This window comes from Scyliorhinus canicula, chromosome 7, assembly GCF_902713615.1.
Source record: "Scyliorhinus canicula chromosome 7, sScyCan1.1, whole genome shotgun sequence".
Lineage (NCBI taxonomy): Eukaryota > Metazoa > Chordata > Chondrichthyes > Carcharhiniformes > Scyliorhinidae > Scyliorhinus > Scyliorhinus canicula.
In genome coordinates this window covers 121,030,182-121,047,088 of record NC_052152.1, presented here as the reverse complement: position 1 = coordinate 121,047,088, position 16,907 = coordinate 121,030,182, and the positions used below count along the sequence as shown (strand labels likewise).

Here is a 16,907-nt window from a genome sequence, read left to right as displayed (position 1 = left end):
AAGAGATTTTGTCAAAGCTTTTCATCTGGCACTCATCAAGACATTTGCAAGAATGACAATGTCAGGAGAAACACCAACTTTGCACTGTAAATTCTATGATTCTATACTCTGAGAAGAGTGTGCTGATTGGTTGGAGAGTGGATTCTGGTAGAGGCATTGCTATGGCGAATTCACCATTCTTGCGATTGACCTGATGAGAGCAAGAGAAAAAGCCTTGACGGAATGTATTTGTTCAGCAAAGCCTGAAAAGAGCGATCAGTCTCCAGGGTAGTAATCTCAGAAATACTACCACGAGCGTCACCATTTAAGGCAAAGGCAGATCAGGAGGTTAAATGCATGGCTTGAGGGATGGTGTAGAAGGGAGGGGCTTAGATTTTTGAGTCATTGCGATCTGTTTTGGGAAAGTTGAAAGCTGTTTAGAAGAGATGTGCTTCATCTGAGCCGAAATGGAACCAATCTCCTGGCTGAGAGAGGAAATGGTGTAGTGAGGGTGGATTTAAACTTGTAATGCAGGGGGGGGTGGGCTGACTAATGGGCTTAGTTTTAGAAGTGAGGGCAAAAGAGCGAAGATGGGGAATAGGGAAAAGGAAGTAAGAGAAGGTTGCGTGTTGACAGTGATCAAAGAAATGGCCGCCTACCAAAGGGCACTAAAGAGATTCGGGCAGGGTTAAATTGTATGTATGTAAATGCACAGTATAGTGAACAAATTTGGGGAACTGGAAGCAGAAATTGCTTTGGGGGCATTGTAGCATTGACGGAAACGTAAATCAAGCCAGAAGAGGACTGGATACTTAACATCTCAGGTTATAAGGTTTTTAGTAGGAACAGGGTGGGTAAAAAGGGAGGCGGGGTAGCAGTCTTGATCAAAGATATTATCATAGTCCTTGAACGAGATGCTGTTCCTGAATTAGAATCTGTATAATTGGAGGTGAGAAACAGGAAGGGAACGGTTACCTTGTTTGGTATTTATTATAGACCTCCAAATCGTGGGGTGAAAGTGCAAGAGAGCATTTGTAAGCAGATTAAGGAAACTTGCAGGGCAACTAGGGTTGTGATAGTTGGGGATTTCAAACACCCGATGTAGACTGGGAAACGGGTCGAATGTGGGGCACGGAAGGGGAAAGATTCCTGCAGTAACTTTCTGGAACGGTACATTTCCAGTCCTATGAGGGAGCAAGCCATGCTGGATCTGGTCCTAGGAAATGAGGCAGGGCAGGTGGAGAACATCACAGAGTGGAGGAGCTGTTGGGAAGTAAAGATCATAATAAAATACAATTTAATATTAAGTTAGAAAATGATAAAAGTCAGTCACGAATTAAGATCCCAGACTGGAAAAGGGAAAGTTTTAGAAGTCTGAAAGTTGAGCTGGAGCAGTTTGATTGGAAATGCATTTGGGGGATAAAACAGTTTATGAAAAATGGGAGACTTTCAAAGGAAAGATGAATAGGGTGCAAGGTAGATACGTTCTCATGATAAATAAAACAGGGCACCCACAGCTAGAGTACCCTGGATGAATAAGGATATTAATGATAAAATAAGGAAGAAAAAAGAGGCATATGATGAATGCCGGATTAATAATAGCAATAGAAATCGGGAAGCATATCTCAAATGCAGCAAAGAGGCTAAGCGGAATCATGAGGAAAGGATGGCAGACTGTGCTAAAACAAATAGTAAAATGAAAAGATTAGTGAAGGATAGAGTGGGCCCAAAAGGGACAAGCTGGGTAAACTGCTCACTGAAGTGGAGGGTACGACAGTGGTACTAAATGAGTACTTTGCTTCTGTCTTTACCAAATTAGAAGATGGTGACAATGGCCCAGTTGAAAATGGGTGTTGAGCAACTTGAGCAGTATAGAGATAGATAAAGAAAAGATGCTAAAAAGGCTGGCATCACTCCGGGTAGAGAAGTCGTCAGGCGCGGATGGAGTGCATCCTTAACTGTTGAGAGGTAAGGGAGCATTTTGTAGAGCCGTTTACAGAAATTTTCCAGGCCTCTCTGAATAGAGGATTAGTCCTGGGGATTTGCAGTCCTGGGAGGATTGCAAATGTGATGCTGTTGTTTAAGAAAGGGGTAAAGAATAACCTAGGAAACGACAGACCTGTCAGCTTGACATCAATAATGGGAAAACTGATGGAGGCCATAATGCGGGATGAAATAAATATACACTTAGAAAAATAAGTTAATACTAGGCAGCCAACGCTGCTTTGTCAAAGGTAGGTCAGATCTGACAAACTTAATTGAGTTCTTTGACGAGGTAACACAGGCAATGGAGGAAGGTAGTGCTGTGGATCTTGTATATTTGGACTTTCAGAAAGCATTTGATACGATGCCACTTGGCAGGTTGGTTAGCAAATTAAAAATGTTTGGGATTGATTGCAGCATGATTAGAAATTGGCTAAGAGATAGGAAACATAGTATAGGTATAGATGGGCATTTCTCAGACTGGAGAAGAGTTAAAAGTGGTGTTCCCCAGGGCTCAGTGTTGGGACCGTTGCTTTTTCTGATTTATATAAATGATTTAGAAGTGGGTGTTGAGGGCAAGATCTCTAAATTTGCAGCTCATACTAAACTAGAGAGAATAGTAAATTGTGAGGATGACTTTGACTTCAGAGGGACGTCGACAAGTTGGCCAAATGGGCAGAAACCTGGCAGATGTATTCAATGCAGCGAAATATGAGGTGACCTGATTGAGGTTATTGTTCAATTTGACAAGGTAAAGAAGGATATTCTGTTTCTAATAGTTGGTATGTCAGTGACTATGGGTCACAATTTCAAGATGGTCAGCAAGAGAGTTGGAAATGAGATGAGGAGAAACGTCTTTACTCTGAGTTATTGAGGTTTGGAATGGTGCTGCCTGGTAGAGTGGTGGTGGTGGATTCCATAGGTTTCAAAAGAGCTGAATATATATCTGAAAGTGATGAATTTAGAGGGCTACAGAGATGGGGCTGGGGAATGGAATAGCTAGGTAGATCTTTTGGGCGCTGGTGCAGAGACGGTGGGCCGAATGGCTCCTTCAGTGCTTCAAAAATAACCAAAATAATCCTTACATGAGAGGTATTTTCAATGCTGCCATAAGTTGGTTCAGTGAGATTTGACTGTGGTGTAACCCTCTTCCTTTTGTGTCCCCAGAGAAAAATCCGAGAAGAATGGGAGCAGCAGCAGATGAAAGAGAAAGAGGAAGTAGAACACAAACGCCAGGAGCGGAGAGAACGAGAGGTGATTCCAGCTCTAGGAGGATAAATTCACAACATATATCCTCTTTTAAAAAGAATATAGAAAGAATAAGAAATACCTTCTACATTTGTGTGACAGTTGTTTGGAGAACTTAGTGCAAAAGAATAATGGAGCAAAATGCACAAAATTCTGTATCTTTTTGTGTTCATTTATCAAGCTTGAAGTCTTGAGAATGGAATACTATCTATTGCAGATACCTGAAGTCAGCATCAAGTACTCCCTGGTCAGAGAGGGAACCTTTCCAAGCAGAATAAATCTCCAGAGCCTTGCCACTGTCGGTGTGGCAGCTTTTCATCTCTCCTCTCCATCTTGAGTCCTATGCGAGTGATTGTCAGTTTCGGAGCAGTTTTGTACCATGGGCCTGCAGGCACAAAATTTCAGCAGAGGACCACTTGCCATCTGTCTGAACTGTATTCCAATGTTGTTGAGGGAAAAGCCATGTTTAATGCACTGGCCTATTTGGCTCCCAGCCATTTTATTCTCGAATGGCATAGTTCAAAAAGTGCTTTAAATGTGTCCCATTTTACTAAGGTACATTCTCTGATTGCCACATTTTTTTGGAAAACCACACAAAGTTAGTGTTTTTTTTAATAAATATTTTATTGAGGTATTTTTTGGCATAGTAACAACAACAAAATAAACAATATACATGAAACCATAAACATAGTGTACAAAAGCCATTTGCCTTTTGTACAGGTCCCACCCTTATTGACCCCCTACTCTAAACTACCCCGCCCCCCCCCCCCCCGTCTGCTGACAATTAATTTTCGGCAAAGAAGTTGATGAACAGTTGCCACCTATGGACTAACCCTAACAGTGACGCTCTCAAGGCGAACTTTATTTTCTCCAAACAGAGAAAGCGAGCCATGTCCGATAGCCAGGTCTCCGACTTCGGGGGCTTTGAGCCCCTCCATGCTAATAGTATCCATCTGCAGGCTACCAGGGAAGCAAAGGCCAGAGCGTCTGCTTCTTTCTCCTTCTGGATTCCCCAGTCTTCCGACACCCTGAAAATTGCCATCTCTGGACTCAGCGCCAGCCTTGTTTTTAACACCGTGGACATGACATCTGCAAACCCTTGCCAAAATCCACTAAGCTTTGGACATGTCCAAAACATGTGGACATGGTTCGCCGGTCCTCCCGCACATTTTGCACACCTGTCCTCCACCCAAAGAATCTGCTCATCTGGGCCACTATCATGTGAGCCCGGTGAACAACCTTAAATTGTATCAGGCTGAGCCTGGCACATGTTGTGGACGCGTTGACTCTACTCAACGCGTCTGCCCATAGACCATCCTCTATCTCCCCTCCCAGCTCCTCCTCCCTTGCGCTTCAGCTCCTAAGTCTGTGTCTCCTCCGACCCCATAAGCTCCTTGTAAATGTCCGAGCCGCTCCCTTCTCCTACCCACCCTCCAGAAACTACCTTGTCCTGAATCCCACTTAGAGGTAGGAGCGGGAAGGTTGACATGTTTACGAAGTCCCGCACCTGCAGATACCTGAATTTGTTTCCCCTCGCCAACCCAAACTTTTCCTCCAACGTCCACACACTCTGAAAGCTCCCCTCTATGAACATATCCCCCATCCTCTCAACCTCCGCTCTCTGCCATAACCGGAACCATCCGTCCATACTCCCTGGGGCAAACCGGTGATTATCACAGATTGCCTCAGCCGCTCGCACATCCTTTCATCCGCCAAAAGTCCCACACCAACCTCCAGTGCGGGCGCTGGTTACCGTCTTTACTAACTTGCAGGTCAACCCAGTGCGAAGCATGGTCTGAGATTGTAATCGCCGAGTACCCAGTGTCCACCACCCCAGCCAGCAAGGCCCTCCTCAAAATAAATCAATCCGGGAGTACACTTTATGCACGTGTGAGTAGAAGGAGAACTCCTTCACCCTCGGCTGCCCAAATCTCCATGGATCCACTCCCCCATAAGCTCCATGAACCCTCTTAGTTCCTTTGCCATTGCTGCCACCCTGCCCGTTTGAGCTTGACAAGTCCAAGCCAGGGTCCATAACTGTGTTGAAGTCCCCTCCCATGACCAACCTGTGCGAGTCCAGGTCCGGTAACTTCCCCAGCATCCTCTTTATAAACTCCACATCATCCCAATTTGGCGCATGCACATTTACTAATACCACCTGCACCCCCTCTAGCTTCCCACTGACCATAATGTACCGACCTCTCACGTCCGAGACTTCTACCCGCCTCAAACACCACCCGCTTATTGATCAGCATCGCGCCCCCTCTAGTCTTCGAATTTATTCCCGAGTGAAAGACTTGAGACTGAACCAGTCTTTCCTCAGACTAACCTGGTCCGTTACTCTTAAGGTGCAACTTACCTGCAACATTACCATGTCCGTCTTAAATCCCCTAAGATGCGTGAACACACGTGCCCTTTTGACCGGCCCATTTAACCCTCGAACATTCCAGGTGATCACCCTAGTTGGGGGGGGGGGCTCACTGACCCCGCCCCCCAGCCAATCAGTCATCCCCTTTTTTAGGCCTGCCTCCAGCCCGTGCTCTGCACCTCCACTGGTCCATCCCCAGGCAGCCCCTGCCCCCAACCTCCTCTCTGTCCCTCAGCCCAAGTCCCTCCCCCGTCAGCAGAACATTCACCCCCCAGTAACAACACCCTGTAACCCAACCCTTTACTAAACCAAACACATGCACACCACCCACTGTGCTTCCGAGAGCTCGCTCGCCCAGCAAGCTTGGTGGCCCCCATCCCTGGCACCAGATAGTCTCCCACCTATTGCGCCCCCCCCCCCCCCCCCCCCCCCCCCCGCCCGCCCGCTCATACAAACAAACTCCAACAGTAAACAATCCCCACACAATTGCCCAACAGAAAAACACCCAAGATCAAAACAAGCACACCTCCATCCCCCAACAGTGCAAATGAAAACCTTAACTCACTCAGCTCTACCGCTGGTTCCAAATCAATGCAAACAGCATCACAAACATCTTCAATGAAATGCAAAACAGGAAACTTTTTACAAAAACAGAAACAAAAAGAAAAAACAAAAACATGAACGTTGCAGCCAAGTTCAAAATTCTCAATCCATCATCAGCCCTTTCTTTTTCGCAAAGTCCAACGCGTCCTCAGGCGACTCGAAGTCGAAGTGCTGATCCTCATGCGTGACCCAGAGACGGGCTGGGTATAACAGTCCAAACTTCACCTTTTTCTTAAAAAGGAACGACCTGATCCTCAGGTCCTGGTAAACCCGCAGGATGCTATTGTCCCATTTACAGCTCCGTGTCTGCTTGGCCCACTGTAGAATGATCTCCTTATCCGAGAACCTGTGGAATCTCACTACCATTGCCCTCGGGGGGTGGGGTCTCCCATTTGCGGCTTCCTCGTGAGTGCTCTGTGAGCCCTAGCCACCTCCAAGGGCCGGGAGAATGCCCCATCCCCAGCAGCTTCACAAACATGTCTGTGACATATGCCCCAGCGTCCGTTCCTTTGGACCCCTCCGGGAGCCCGACAATTCTTACGTTCGGCCGGCGGGACCTATTCTCTAGGTCCTCCACCTACTTCAGGAGCTTCTTCTGCTGGTCCCTCAATATCCCCACCTCCAGCTCCACCGCAGTCTGATGTTCCTCCTGCTCAGCCAGCGCCTTCTGCACCTTCTGGATCGCCTGATCCTGGGGGTCCAATCTATGCTCCAACCGCTCAGTCGACTCTTTTATCGGGTCCAAGCAGTCCCGTTTCTGCGTAGCAAAGCCTTCCTGAATGACTTTCATCAGCTGCTCCATAAACTGCTGGGTCGACAGGCCAGAGGTCCGAACCTCCGCCCCGTTGCAGCTGCAGCCCAAGCCTTCTCTATCTTTTTGTTTCTGCCCTTACGAGCACTTCTAGTTCTTCTCTCCATGCACCGAAGTGGGAATTCAGTAAACAATTGCCACTAATATCTGTTTTACAATTCAAGTCCGGTGGAAAAAGGGTGGAAAGGTCCAAAAGTCCGACCAGAGCGGGAGTCACCAAATGTGCGACTTACTCCTTCATAGCCGCCACCGGAAGTCAACCTTTGTGTTTTTAACGAGATCTGTTGGTGTAGTAAACTGTTGGAACTCATTAAATGTCAAGAAACTTGGATCAAGCTGTCCAAAGAGGTTAACTTAATCATGTGTAAGGCAGCAGTGTAAGAATGCAGTTAAATGAGAGATGGTTCTCAATCAAAATGGCCCAGATATATGTGAGTATTGGTTGACGACCATGCAGTGATATGATTTGTGTGGTTGTCTCCAATGTATTACAGCAAAATATACATTATTAATAAGGACTTTTCTCCATTATTGGTTCTGTACTGTTCATAATGTTCAAAGTTTAAGCTTATTAGTGTTAAAATGTAATGAAATCCTGTGAATCAGTGTTTCCTCACTAAATAGCTAATTTGTTTTTGGGAAATTTCAGCAGAGGACCACTTGCCATCTGTCTGAATTGGCAAATTTAATTGATTATTGAACGTGCTCCTAACAAATTATTATCTGTTAGGAGCAAGTTCAGTAATCAATTAAATTTGCTCCATGAAAAGTTATCGAAGTAATGCATCTTGAAATGCTTTAGTAATCTGAGGACTTCCTTAGACAACATGTGGTGGATCAAGAGTTTAAGAGTATATTGAAAGGTGCAGAGGATCCAATAATGTGCAAAGAAAGTTCATCCTGATAAAGCTATGCCGAGAACTGAAAGTAAAATAATTCAATAAGCAATTAATCTTGCAACATCAATATATTGGATTTCTAATTTAATGCATTCTTCCTTATCTTGATAATGTAACGCTTCTTGTAAGAGCATTGTATTTACAAATGTGTTCATGAAAATTATCTGGACTTACACAAGTGATATTCCTTAACCGTCCTGCACCAAAGAGTTTCCACCGCTCGTCCTTACTGACTAGTACATCAAGATGTATCTTTTTCATAATACTTGTAATTTGAATTATCTGAGTCTTTTAGTTTGATATCCCTCCATCCTGTATAAAATGTAAAGATTAAGAGCAGAATAATTTTTTGTCTCGTAGCCATTGATGTTAAACCTCCCAAAACTTATTAATTACAAATAGTTTATTCAAGTCCATTCGTGTCAGTCTTGCAAACAATTCAGTTTGCTCAAACTGACCTGGCACCTTTTCAGCTGGTTCTGTTATTTGTCTATGCACAAAGAAAACCTCTATCCATTTTTTGTTTATTTTTGTTTATGCAGCTACTTTGTAAATCAATTTGTATATCTTGGATGTCCAGCTTAAAGGGACTGAGCTAATCATGTTCCAGATGCGGATACTTACCTGGCTGTGTACATTTTATGATTTAAAGTACTTTCATTACTGCTATTTTCTGGGTGACAACCAACCAATGCCCTGATGATCAGCGGAAGGGGAAATGAGGTGTGGGGAAGGGGAAAGAAAATTCTTCTTCAACTAAAATCAAGGAGCAATATTTTGATAACTATTTTTCATTATGAAAGCTGGATTATAGTACTTTTCTGATATGTACATTTTTTATGTTTTTGTTTTCGCTACTGAGTTTGTTTGGTTTTGAGTTTGATTGCTTTTAAGTAACTTTTTAAATAATTTAAATCCCTGTCATGAACCCACTTTCTAATTTCTCATTCTTAACAAGTAGAATCAGATGTGTACCAGATAAGTACTGCAGGGTTTTTACCAGTCCTATCTTTACACCATTTGTAGGAAGCTGTTCAGAAAATGCTGGATCAGGCGGAAAATCAGGTACTATATGTTATTTGAATAACATTTCCTTTTGAGTTATATTAAATGGAAAATATATTTAGTAAGATCTTATTCTAGATTGAACAACTATAATGTGATCCGTTGTACGTCAGGGAGTGTTCTCGTTCTAGAGGGTTCAAACCATTCTTCAATATGGAGGAGAATCCACTTCTATAATACATCTTTAATGAAAAACACTGCAGATGCTGGACACCTGCATAAAAATGGAAAACGCTGGAAAATCTCCATGGGTTTGGCAGCATCTGTGGCAAGAGAAACAGTTCATGTTTCGAGTCCATATGGCACTTCAGTACGGAAAGACATGGAGAATCCACTGATCTCGTTATGATTCCACGTCCACTTACTCAATAAGAGGGACTATTCGATTGGAATTCTGTTTTCTTCCCTGAAAAAGATGGCATGATGGCAAGTGATAAAAATTCAAGTGGAGGGCTTGGGACTTAGTTTAAACTTCAGAGAAAACTATCAGGCAGCCACTGAAATTTCTTTGGAAGAATGGCTAAAGGAAAATTATATTGCGTTTTGTTGGAATGTTTAATGTAATTATTCTAAATCTGTTAGTACCCTAAGGAATTTAGATTGCTGTGACCCTCTCCGTTGTTGGGCCCCTTCTTGCTCCTATATATCATTTACATTTGTGAATCATGTTTTGTACAATTTGGCTATTGTCTTACACATGACTTATTTGGTGTTTTGAGCTATCTTGAAAGGTGCTATATGCACACAAGATCTTTATTTTCTCTGATTCCCAGTCACTTCAGTCTTAATAGCGCTTGAAGATGTCACACATGGTCAAATGCTGCCTTGATGGTGAACAGTCACTCTTATCTCACCTCTTCATTTCAGCTCTTTTTTTTTGTGTGCGCCATTTTGCAGCAGGTTGTAAAGAGGGCCCTAGCAGAACCCAAACCCGAGTGTCAGTAAGCAAGTTACTGCTGTGTAAGTGTAGCTTGATAGAACTGCCGACAACCCATCCATCACTTTGAGGATCGAGAGTAGTCTGGTGGAATGGTAATTGGCCAGATCGTATTTGTGGACAAGAATTACCTGGGAAATTATCTACTTTTTGCGGTAGAACTTTCCTGATGGGTCTAGCTAGTTCTGAAGCACAGATCTTCCATACTATTGCCAGGGTGTTCTCAGGGCCCATAGCCTTTGCTGTATCCAGTGTCTCAAGTTGTTTCTTGATATCGAGTGGAATGGATCAAATTGGGTGAGGACAGGGGATTTCAAAAGGAAGTCAAGATGAATAATAGACTCGCTACTTTTGGCTGAAGCTGGTAGCAAATGCTTCGGCCTTGTCTTTTGCACTAACATCTTGGCTCCCCTATCATGGAGGGCGGGGGTATTTGTAGAATCTCCTCTTCGATTATTTAATGTTCCACCATCATTCACGATTGGATATGAGAGGACTGCAGAGCTTTAATTCGATCTGCCGGTTGTAGAATCTTTTGGTTCTGTCTATAGCATGCTGTTTCTGCTTATACGTACAAACATATGAATTAGGAGTATGAGTAGGTAATTCGATCAAGAGAATTCCTGAGACGCATGACCCTGATAGCAAAAGTTTCTCCCCCTCTGGCTGAACTTTTATGGTTTCAGTCACCTTCACCTCTTACTCTCTCAAACACCAGTGAGTTGTCCAATCTTCCCCCCCTAAGACAACCCGCCCATTCCTGGTGTTAGTCTAGTAAACCTTTATTGAACTGCTAATGTATTTGCGTCTTTCCTTAAATGAGACCAATACTGTACAGAGCACTCCAGATGTGATCTCACCAGTGTTCTGTACAACTGAGGCAAACCTCCCTGCTTCTGTATTCCATTCCCCTTGCAATAAATTATACCATTCTATTGGGTCTCTTAATTACTTTCTGTATCTGCATACTAGCCCTTTGTGATTCAAGGACTAGGACACCATCTGTTCTTTCAGAGAGCCAGTGACAGACTGAATGACCACATTCTGAACGGTAAAGATTCTGAGATTGGCACTTACAAAATTAAAGAACGGAAATGGGGGGGGGGAACAGAGTTCAGTCTAAACCTGCCATGTTGAGTCCAGAGGCTCCAAATTGCCTAATCGGAAGATGAGATGCTGTTCTTATCCTTTGCAAATGGAGGCTGGTGGGTGGAAAGTGAGGACAAGGAGAACCTTATTGTGGTTAGGAGGGAGAGGAAGGGTTGTTGGCAGAAGTGTGGGAAATGGGCTGGACACAATTGAGGGCCCTGTCCAATCCAACGAGGAAGGGAAATCCTTGGTTGTGGAAAAAAACGTATCAGTAGTGTTGTGGAAGGTAGCACCATCAGAACAGCTGCGCTGGAGAAACTGGGGGAATGGAATGAGGAGATGGTTATGAGGAAGTGTAGTTGAGATAGCTGGGGAGTTGGTGGGCTTATAATGAATATCATTAGACGGCCTATCCCCAAAATTGGAGAGACAAATCATGGAAGGGAGATGTCGCAGATGGACCACGTGATGGTGAAAGAAGTGTGGAAATAAAATTGATGAATTTAGCAGTTTTGGGAGAGAGCAGGCAGTAGTACTGGTACAGCCATCAATGTAATGGGGAAAGAGTTGGGAGAAGGGGCTTGAGAAGGACAAGGAATGTTCCGCATAACCCAGAAAAATACAGGCATAACTTGGAGCCGTTCAGGTACCATGGTAACATTTTTAATTTGAAAGTGAAACCACTTAACAGCAGAAATAGTTCAGTGAGAGAACAGGTTCAGCCAGGCTGGTGGCGCTGGTTGTAGACTATTTGGGCCTCTGCTCAAGGAAGAAGCAAAGAACCTTCAACCCGTTCTGGGGGGAATGGAAGTGCAGAGGGATTGGATTTCCATAGTGCAGAGGAGGCTGTTAGGGCCAGGAAACTGGAAGTTTTTGAAATGATGTAGTGCACTGGAATATTCACAAATGTAGTTGTGAAGAGAATGGAAAAACGGGAAAAAGTACAGTCAAGATCAAAATTAGTTCCGTGGGGCAGCAACAGGCGATGGACCAGGACAGTCCTGTTTGTGGAGCTTGGGAAGGAGGTTGAAAGGGGTTGTTGCGGGTTGGGAGACTGAGGTTGGGGGGTTGGGGGGAGATCTCCAGAGGAGAGGAGGTCAGTGACAGCCCTGGAAACAATAGCTTGCTGTTCAATAGTTGGGTAATTCTGTTATAATTGTGAATTATTTTGTCAACAGTTGGAAAACGGTGGCACTTGGCAAAATCCAGAAGCACCAGAGGATTATGGGACTGAAAAGGATAAATCATATTGTCCATTCTTTCTGAAGACTGGGTCCTGCAGGTTTGGTGATAGGTGAGTAAAATATTTTGAATAAATGATAAAATCTAAGGAAAACCGGACAAAGCAAACCTTTTTATTTTGTGCCCTTTGTTCAAAGAACCTACTGCCTGTTAAATGATTTGCTGTCCAGGTGAAGAGTTGGCTTTCTTCTGTGACCATTCTGTTGGTGTCAGTCCTGAAGTGATGTTACTCATTTTGATTGAGTCTGGTTAACCTGCTCCACTCTAGTGGAAATTTACTACCACTGTGTTTACCAAAGGTCATGTGAATCCAGATTAAGCCAGTCTATGATGGCAGAGTGATGCCCATTGAGAGATTTGAACCCCGGGAACAGCAGCATTTATTTCTGTGAAGAAATGATTTTCCCTCCTTCCCATTGTTGTAGAACAGTTGTGATTTGAAGTTAGTGTTACAGAAAGCTGGTATAAAATGATTTGTAAATTTAGGATGCTGGAACCGAATTTTAGCTGGAATTTTGCTGTTTGTGGGTGCTCGCTGAAAAGATGGTGCTGAGTAATAAAGTTGGTGGTTATAGATGGCTTCAAATGTGAAATCTGAAAATGACTTGGGTTGGTGTTACATTCTGTAATTTGCATTGTATGAAATGTTCGCGACTTGTTGATTAAACCTTTTTTTTGAGAAAGACTTTCTGGATGAAATAACTTCCCTTGTTTCTTGAGTAATAACACTGCCAATGATTTGTCTCCAGTTAGTTTCAACACTTTAGCGTGCTTGTAATATTGGAACTGGTTAAAAACTGAATTAATCTCAGTAAAGATTATGGCAAAGCAGATGCCTTGGAGGAATTATTGATTCATTCCACTTGTATGGAAAATAATAGGACCTGGATGAATAGGATCATTATCCAGGGCAGAATGGAATAAATGATAAATCTCCAGGGCAGAATGGAATAATAGGACCTGGATGAATAGGATCAATCTCAGGGCAGAATGTTTTTCACAATCAGTGTGATCTTATTGAATGGTGGAGCAGGTTCAAGAGACTGAATAGCCTCTTAAATCGTATGTTCACCCTAGGTTCTCAGGAGAAGTTGGTGGGGATGTTGCAGATATGTTCTCCAGAATTTGGCCTTGTCAAGAGTAAATGCTGAGAGTATGTTTGCCATCATGCAGGAATCTGGAACTAGTCAGTTTTAGAATTTGAGGTCTTGTATTTAAGACTGAAATGAGGGGGAATTTCTTCTGAGTTGTTTATCTTTGGAATTCCCTGTTGGCAGAGAGTGGTGACTGGGTCATTGAATCTAATCATGGCTAAGTTAGACAGATCCTTGATCTACAAGGGAGCCGAGGGTTATGCAGGGCGGAAAGGAAAGGAGAAGGAAAGGGGCTAAATTGCCCCTTCGTGTCCAAAGATGTGAAGGTTACGGGAATAAGGCAGGGGACCGGGTCTAGGTAGGGTGCTCTTTCGGAGGGTCAGTTTAGACTCGCTGGGCTGAATGTCCTCTTGCATTGTAGGGATTCTGTGATTTCCATGAGAGTTGAGGCCACAATCATGACCACAAGTATGACCTTATTGAATAGCCAAGTAGGCTTGAGGGGTCGAACCGTCTACTCTTGTGTTCTGAGGATTGTTTCCTTGAATTTGGAAATTGTCATTGTCACTGATATTTAAGACAGCAGAGAGGGGCAACAGGAAACTTTGTAGGGAATTTGTTAAGTGCTATTCGCTTACCTTGGCAGCACACTCCTCTGTATTGATGACGAGAGACATTAAGAATTATCGGCACAAGTGCAACCTTTGGCTGACTTGGGACATCAGTCTGGATGAAGAGGAGTAAGCCCGCATACGAAACTGAAAGTTTATTGAGTAACAGCCCTACCCACTCTGCGAGCTTTGGATTATGTACCAGCGTCATGCCAAGAAGCTCGATCACTTTCACTAACTTCTTTAGATGCTTCTGAAGATTAGATGTCAGGACACATTACCAAGTACTGAGGTCCTCTCCCAAGTTAGTAGTCTCACGCCATATTGAGACATGATAAATGAGTTGGCTGGTCATGTAGCCAGAATACCTGACACCCTTTTAACAAAGCAAATCTTCTGTGGAGAGCTTGAATCGGAAGTGTATTGTAAAGGTGGCTAAAGGAAGCACACTGAAGGTTTGATTTGACATGATTTGACATCAACCTTGAGTCTTAGGAGAAGCTCACCCAAGATTTCTACACCTGGTGCAACCAAATCGAATGGTGTAACCTCCTTTGAAAATATGCCACAGAGAGAAAACGCAAGGAGGGGGAAACCCTGAGTCAGCCACTTGTCTAAAGCTCAGTCATCTGTGGTATCCTGTCTTATAGGCAAAAGAACCTTCCGAGCATAGATCACCCTGAATAGTCATCTGCTTAACACCAGAACGCTACCCAATACCGTAGGTGATGAACATGGTCGCCTTCACCTTGAAAGATGAACTGGATGATAAAAGAATTAGACAGCGTGGATATATACAAGGGACTTGTTCCAGGAGAGGGAATATAGAATAAAAGCAAATTACTGCGGATGCTGGAAAGGGAAAATGCTGGAAAATCTCAGCAAGTCTGGCAGTATCTGTAGGGAGAGAAAAGAGCTAACGTTTCGAGTCCGATGACTCTTTGTCAAAGCTCTGACAGCTTTGTCAAAGCTCTGACAGCTTTGACAAAGAGTCATCGGACTCAAAACGTTAGCTCTTTTCTCTCTCTACGGGTGCTGCCAGACTTGCTGAAATTTTCCAGCATTTTCCCTTTCGTTTGAGGGAATATAGAACATGGGGAATAATCTTAAAAGGAAAGCTAGACCATTCAGAAATGAAATCACAAAATACTTTTTCACAAAGTATAGTGGAGACCTGGAGTTCTCTCTCCCAAAGTAGTAGCATGGATAGAGTATTGGTTAATTAATAGAAAGCAAAGAGTGGGGTTTAATGGGTGTTTCTCTGGTTGGCAATCAGTAGCTAGTGGTGTCCCTCGGATCCGTGTTGGGCCCACAATTGTTCACAATTTACATAGATGATTTGGAGTTGGGGACCAAGGGCAATGTGTCCAAGTTTGCAGATGACACTAAGATGAGTGGTAAAGCGAAAAGTGCAGACGATACTGGAAGTCTGCAGAGGGATTTGGATAGGTTAAGTGAATGGGCTAGGGTCTGGCAGATGGAATACAATGTTGACAAATGTGAGGTTATCCATTTTGGTAGGAATAATAGCAAACGGGATTATTATTTAAACTATAAAATATTAAAGCATGCCGCTGTGCAGAGAGACCTGGGTGTGCTAGTGCATGAGTCACAAAGTTGGTTTACAGGTGCAACAGGTGATTAAGAAGGCAAATGGAATTGTGTCCTTCATTGCTAGAGGGATGGAGTTTAAGACTAGGGAGGTTATGTTGCAATTGTATAAGGTGTTAGTTAGGCCACACCTGGAGTATTGTGTTCAGTTTTGGTCTCCTTACTTGAGAAAGGACGTACTGGCACTGGAGGGTGTGCAGAGGAGATTCACTAGGTTAATCCCAGAGCTGAAGGGGTTGGACTATGAGGAGAGGTTGCGTAGACTGGGACTGTACTCGTTGGAATTTAGAAGGATGAGGGGGCATCTTATAGAAACATTTAAAATTATGAAGGGAATAGATAGGATAGATGCGGGCAGGTTGTTTCCACTGGCGGGTGAAAGCAGAACTGTGGGACATAGCATCAAAATAAGGGGAAGTAGATTTAGGACTGAGTTTAGGAGGAACTTCTTCACCCAAAGGGTTGTGAATTTATGGAATTCCTTGTCCAGTGAAGCAATTGAGGCTCCTTCATTAAATGTTTTTAAGGTAAAGATAGATAGTTTTTTGAAGAATAAAGGGATTAAGGGTTATAGTGTTCGGGCTGGAAAGTGGAGCTGAGTCCACAATAGATCAGCCATGATCTCATTGAATGGCGGAGCAGGCTCGAGGGGCCAGATGGCCTACTCCTGCTCCTAGTTCTTATGTTCTAATAGGCTGTGGATCTGGGTCTAAAGCTTTCTCGGCTAAGGTTACTGGTTACTAGGTAAGGGAATCGAGGGGCAGGGAGCAAAGGCTGGTAATGGGTTAAAAACAGATTAGTCATGATCTCATTATATATTGAACAGTCTCGAGAGGCTGAATGAACTGTATTTTGTAACCTAGGTTGTTGTACTTTCAACAAAGATACTGCCATAATAAAGTGACTGCAAAGGTTCAGTTGCTTCCTGATTATTGAACATAAAAGTAAGGATGTCATGCTTCAGTAATACAGTGCATTGTTGAGACTGCATCTCATACTGTGTGCAGTTGAGGAAGGATATAAATGTGTTGGAAGCAGTTCAGAGGAAGTTTACTGGATTGAGCGGATTGTCCAATGAGGAAAGGTTGGCCAAACTGGGCTTGTTTACTAAGTTTTGAAGAGTGAGGGATGACTTGTATACAAGATCCTGAACAGTATCAGCAAGGTGGATGTGGAAAAGATATTTCCTCTCATGGGTGAGCCCAGAACTAGGGAGCACTGTTTTAAAATTAGGGATCACCTTTTAGGATAGTGATGAGGAGAATTTTTTTCTCTTGAGGGTTGTGCGACTTTGGAACACTCTGCCTCAGAAGGCAGTGAAGGTGGGTCATTAAATATTTTGAAAGCGGAGTTAGATTATCAGGGGT

The 16,907-nt window shown here is 43.5% G+C and overlaps 1 protein-coding gene across 2 annotated transcripts in view; it reads left to right on the top strand.

Annotated features, from left to right (window-relative positions):
- The window catches only part of zrsr2 (zinc finger (CCCH type), RNA-binding motif and serine/arginine rich 2), a 65,749-nt gene that overhangs the window by 18,943 nt on the left and 29,899 nt on the right, over positions 1-16,907 (top strand). For both annotated transcript variants that reach the window (XM_038802828.1, XM_038802829.1), the window contains 3 exons: positions 3,130-3,216; positions 8,918-8,956; positions 12,161-12,276. In XM_038802828.1, coding sequence (XP_038658756.1) covers positions 3,130-3,216; positions 8,918-8,956; positions 12,161-12,276 — 242 coding nt within the window. The remainder of the gene's footprint in view (positions 1-3,129; positions 3,217-8,917; positions 8,957-12,160; positions 12,277-16,907) is intronic.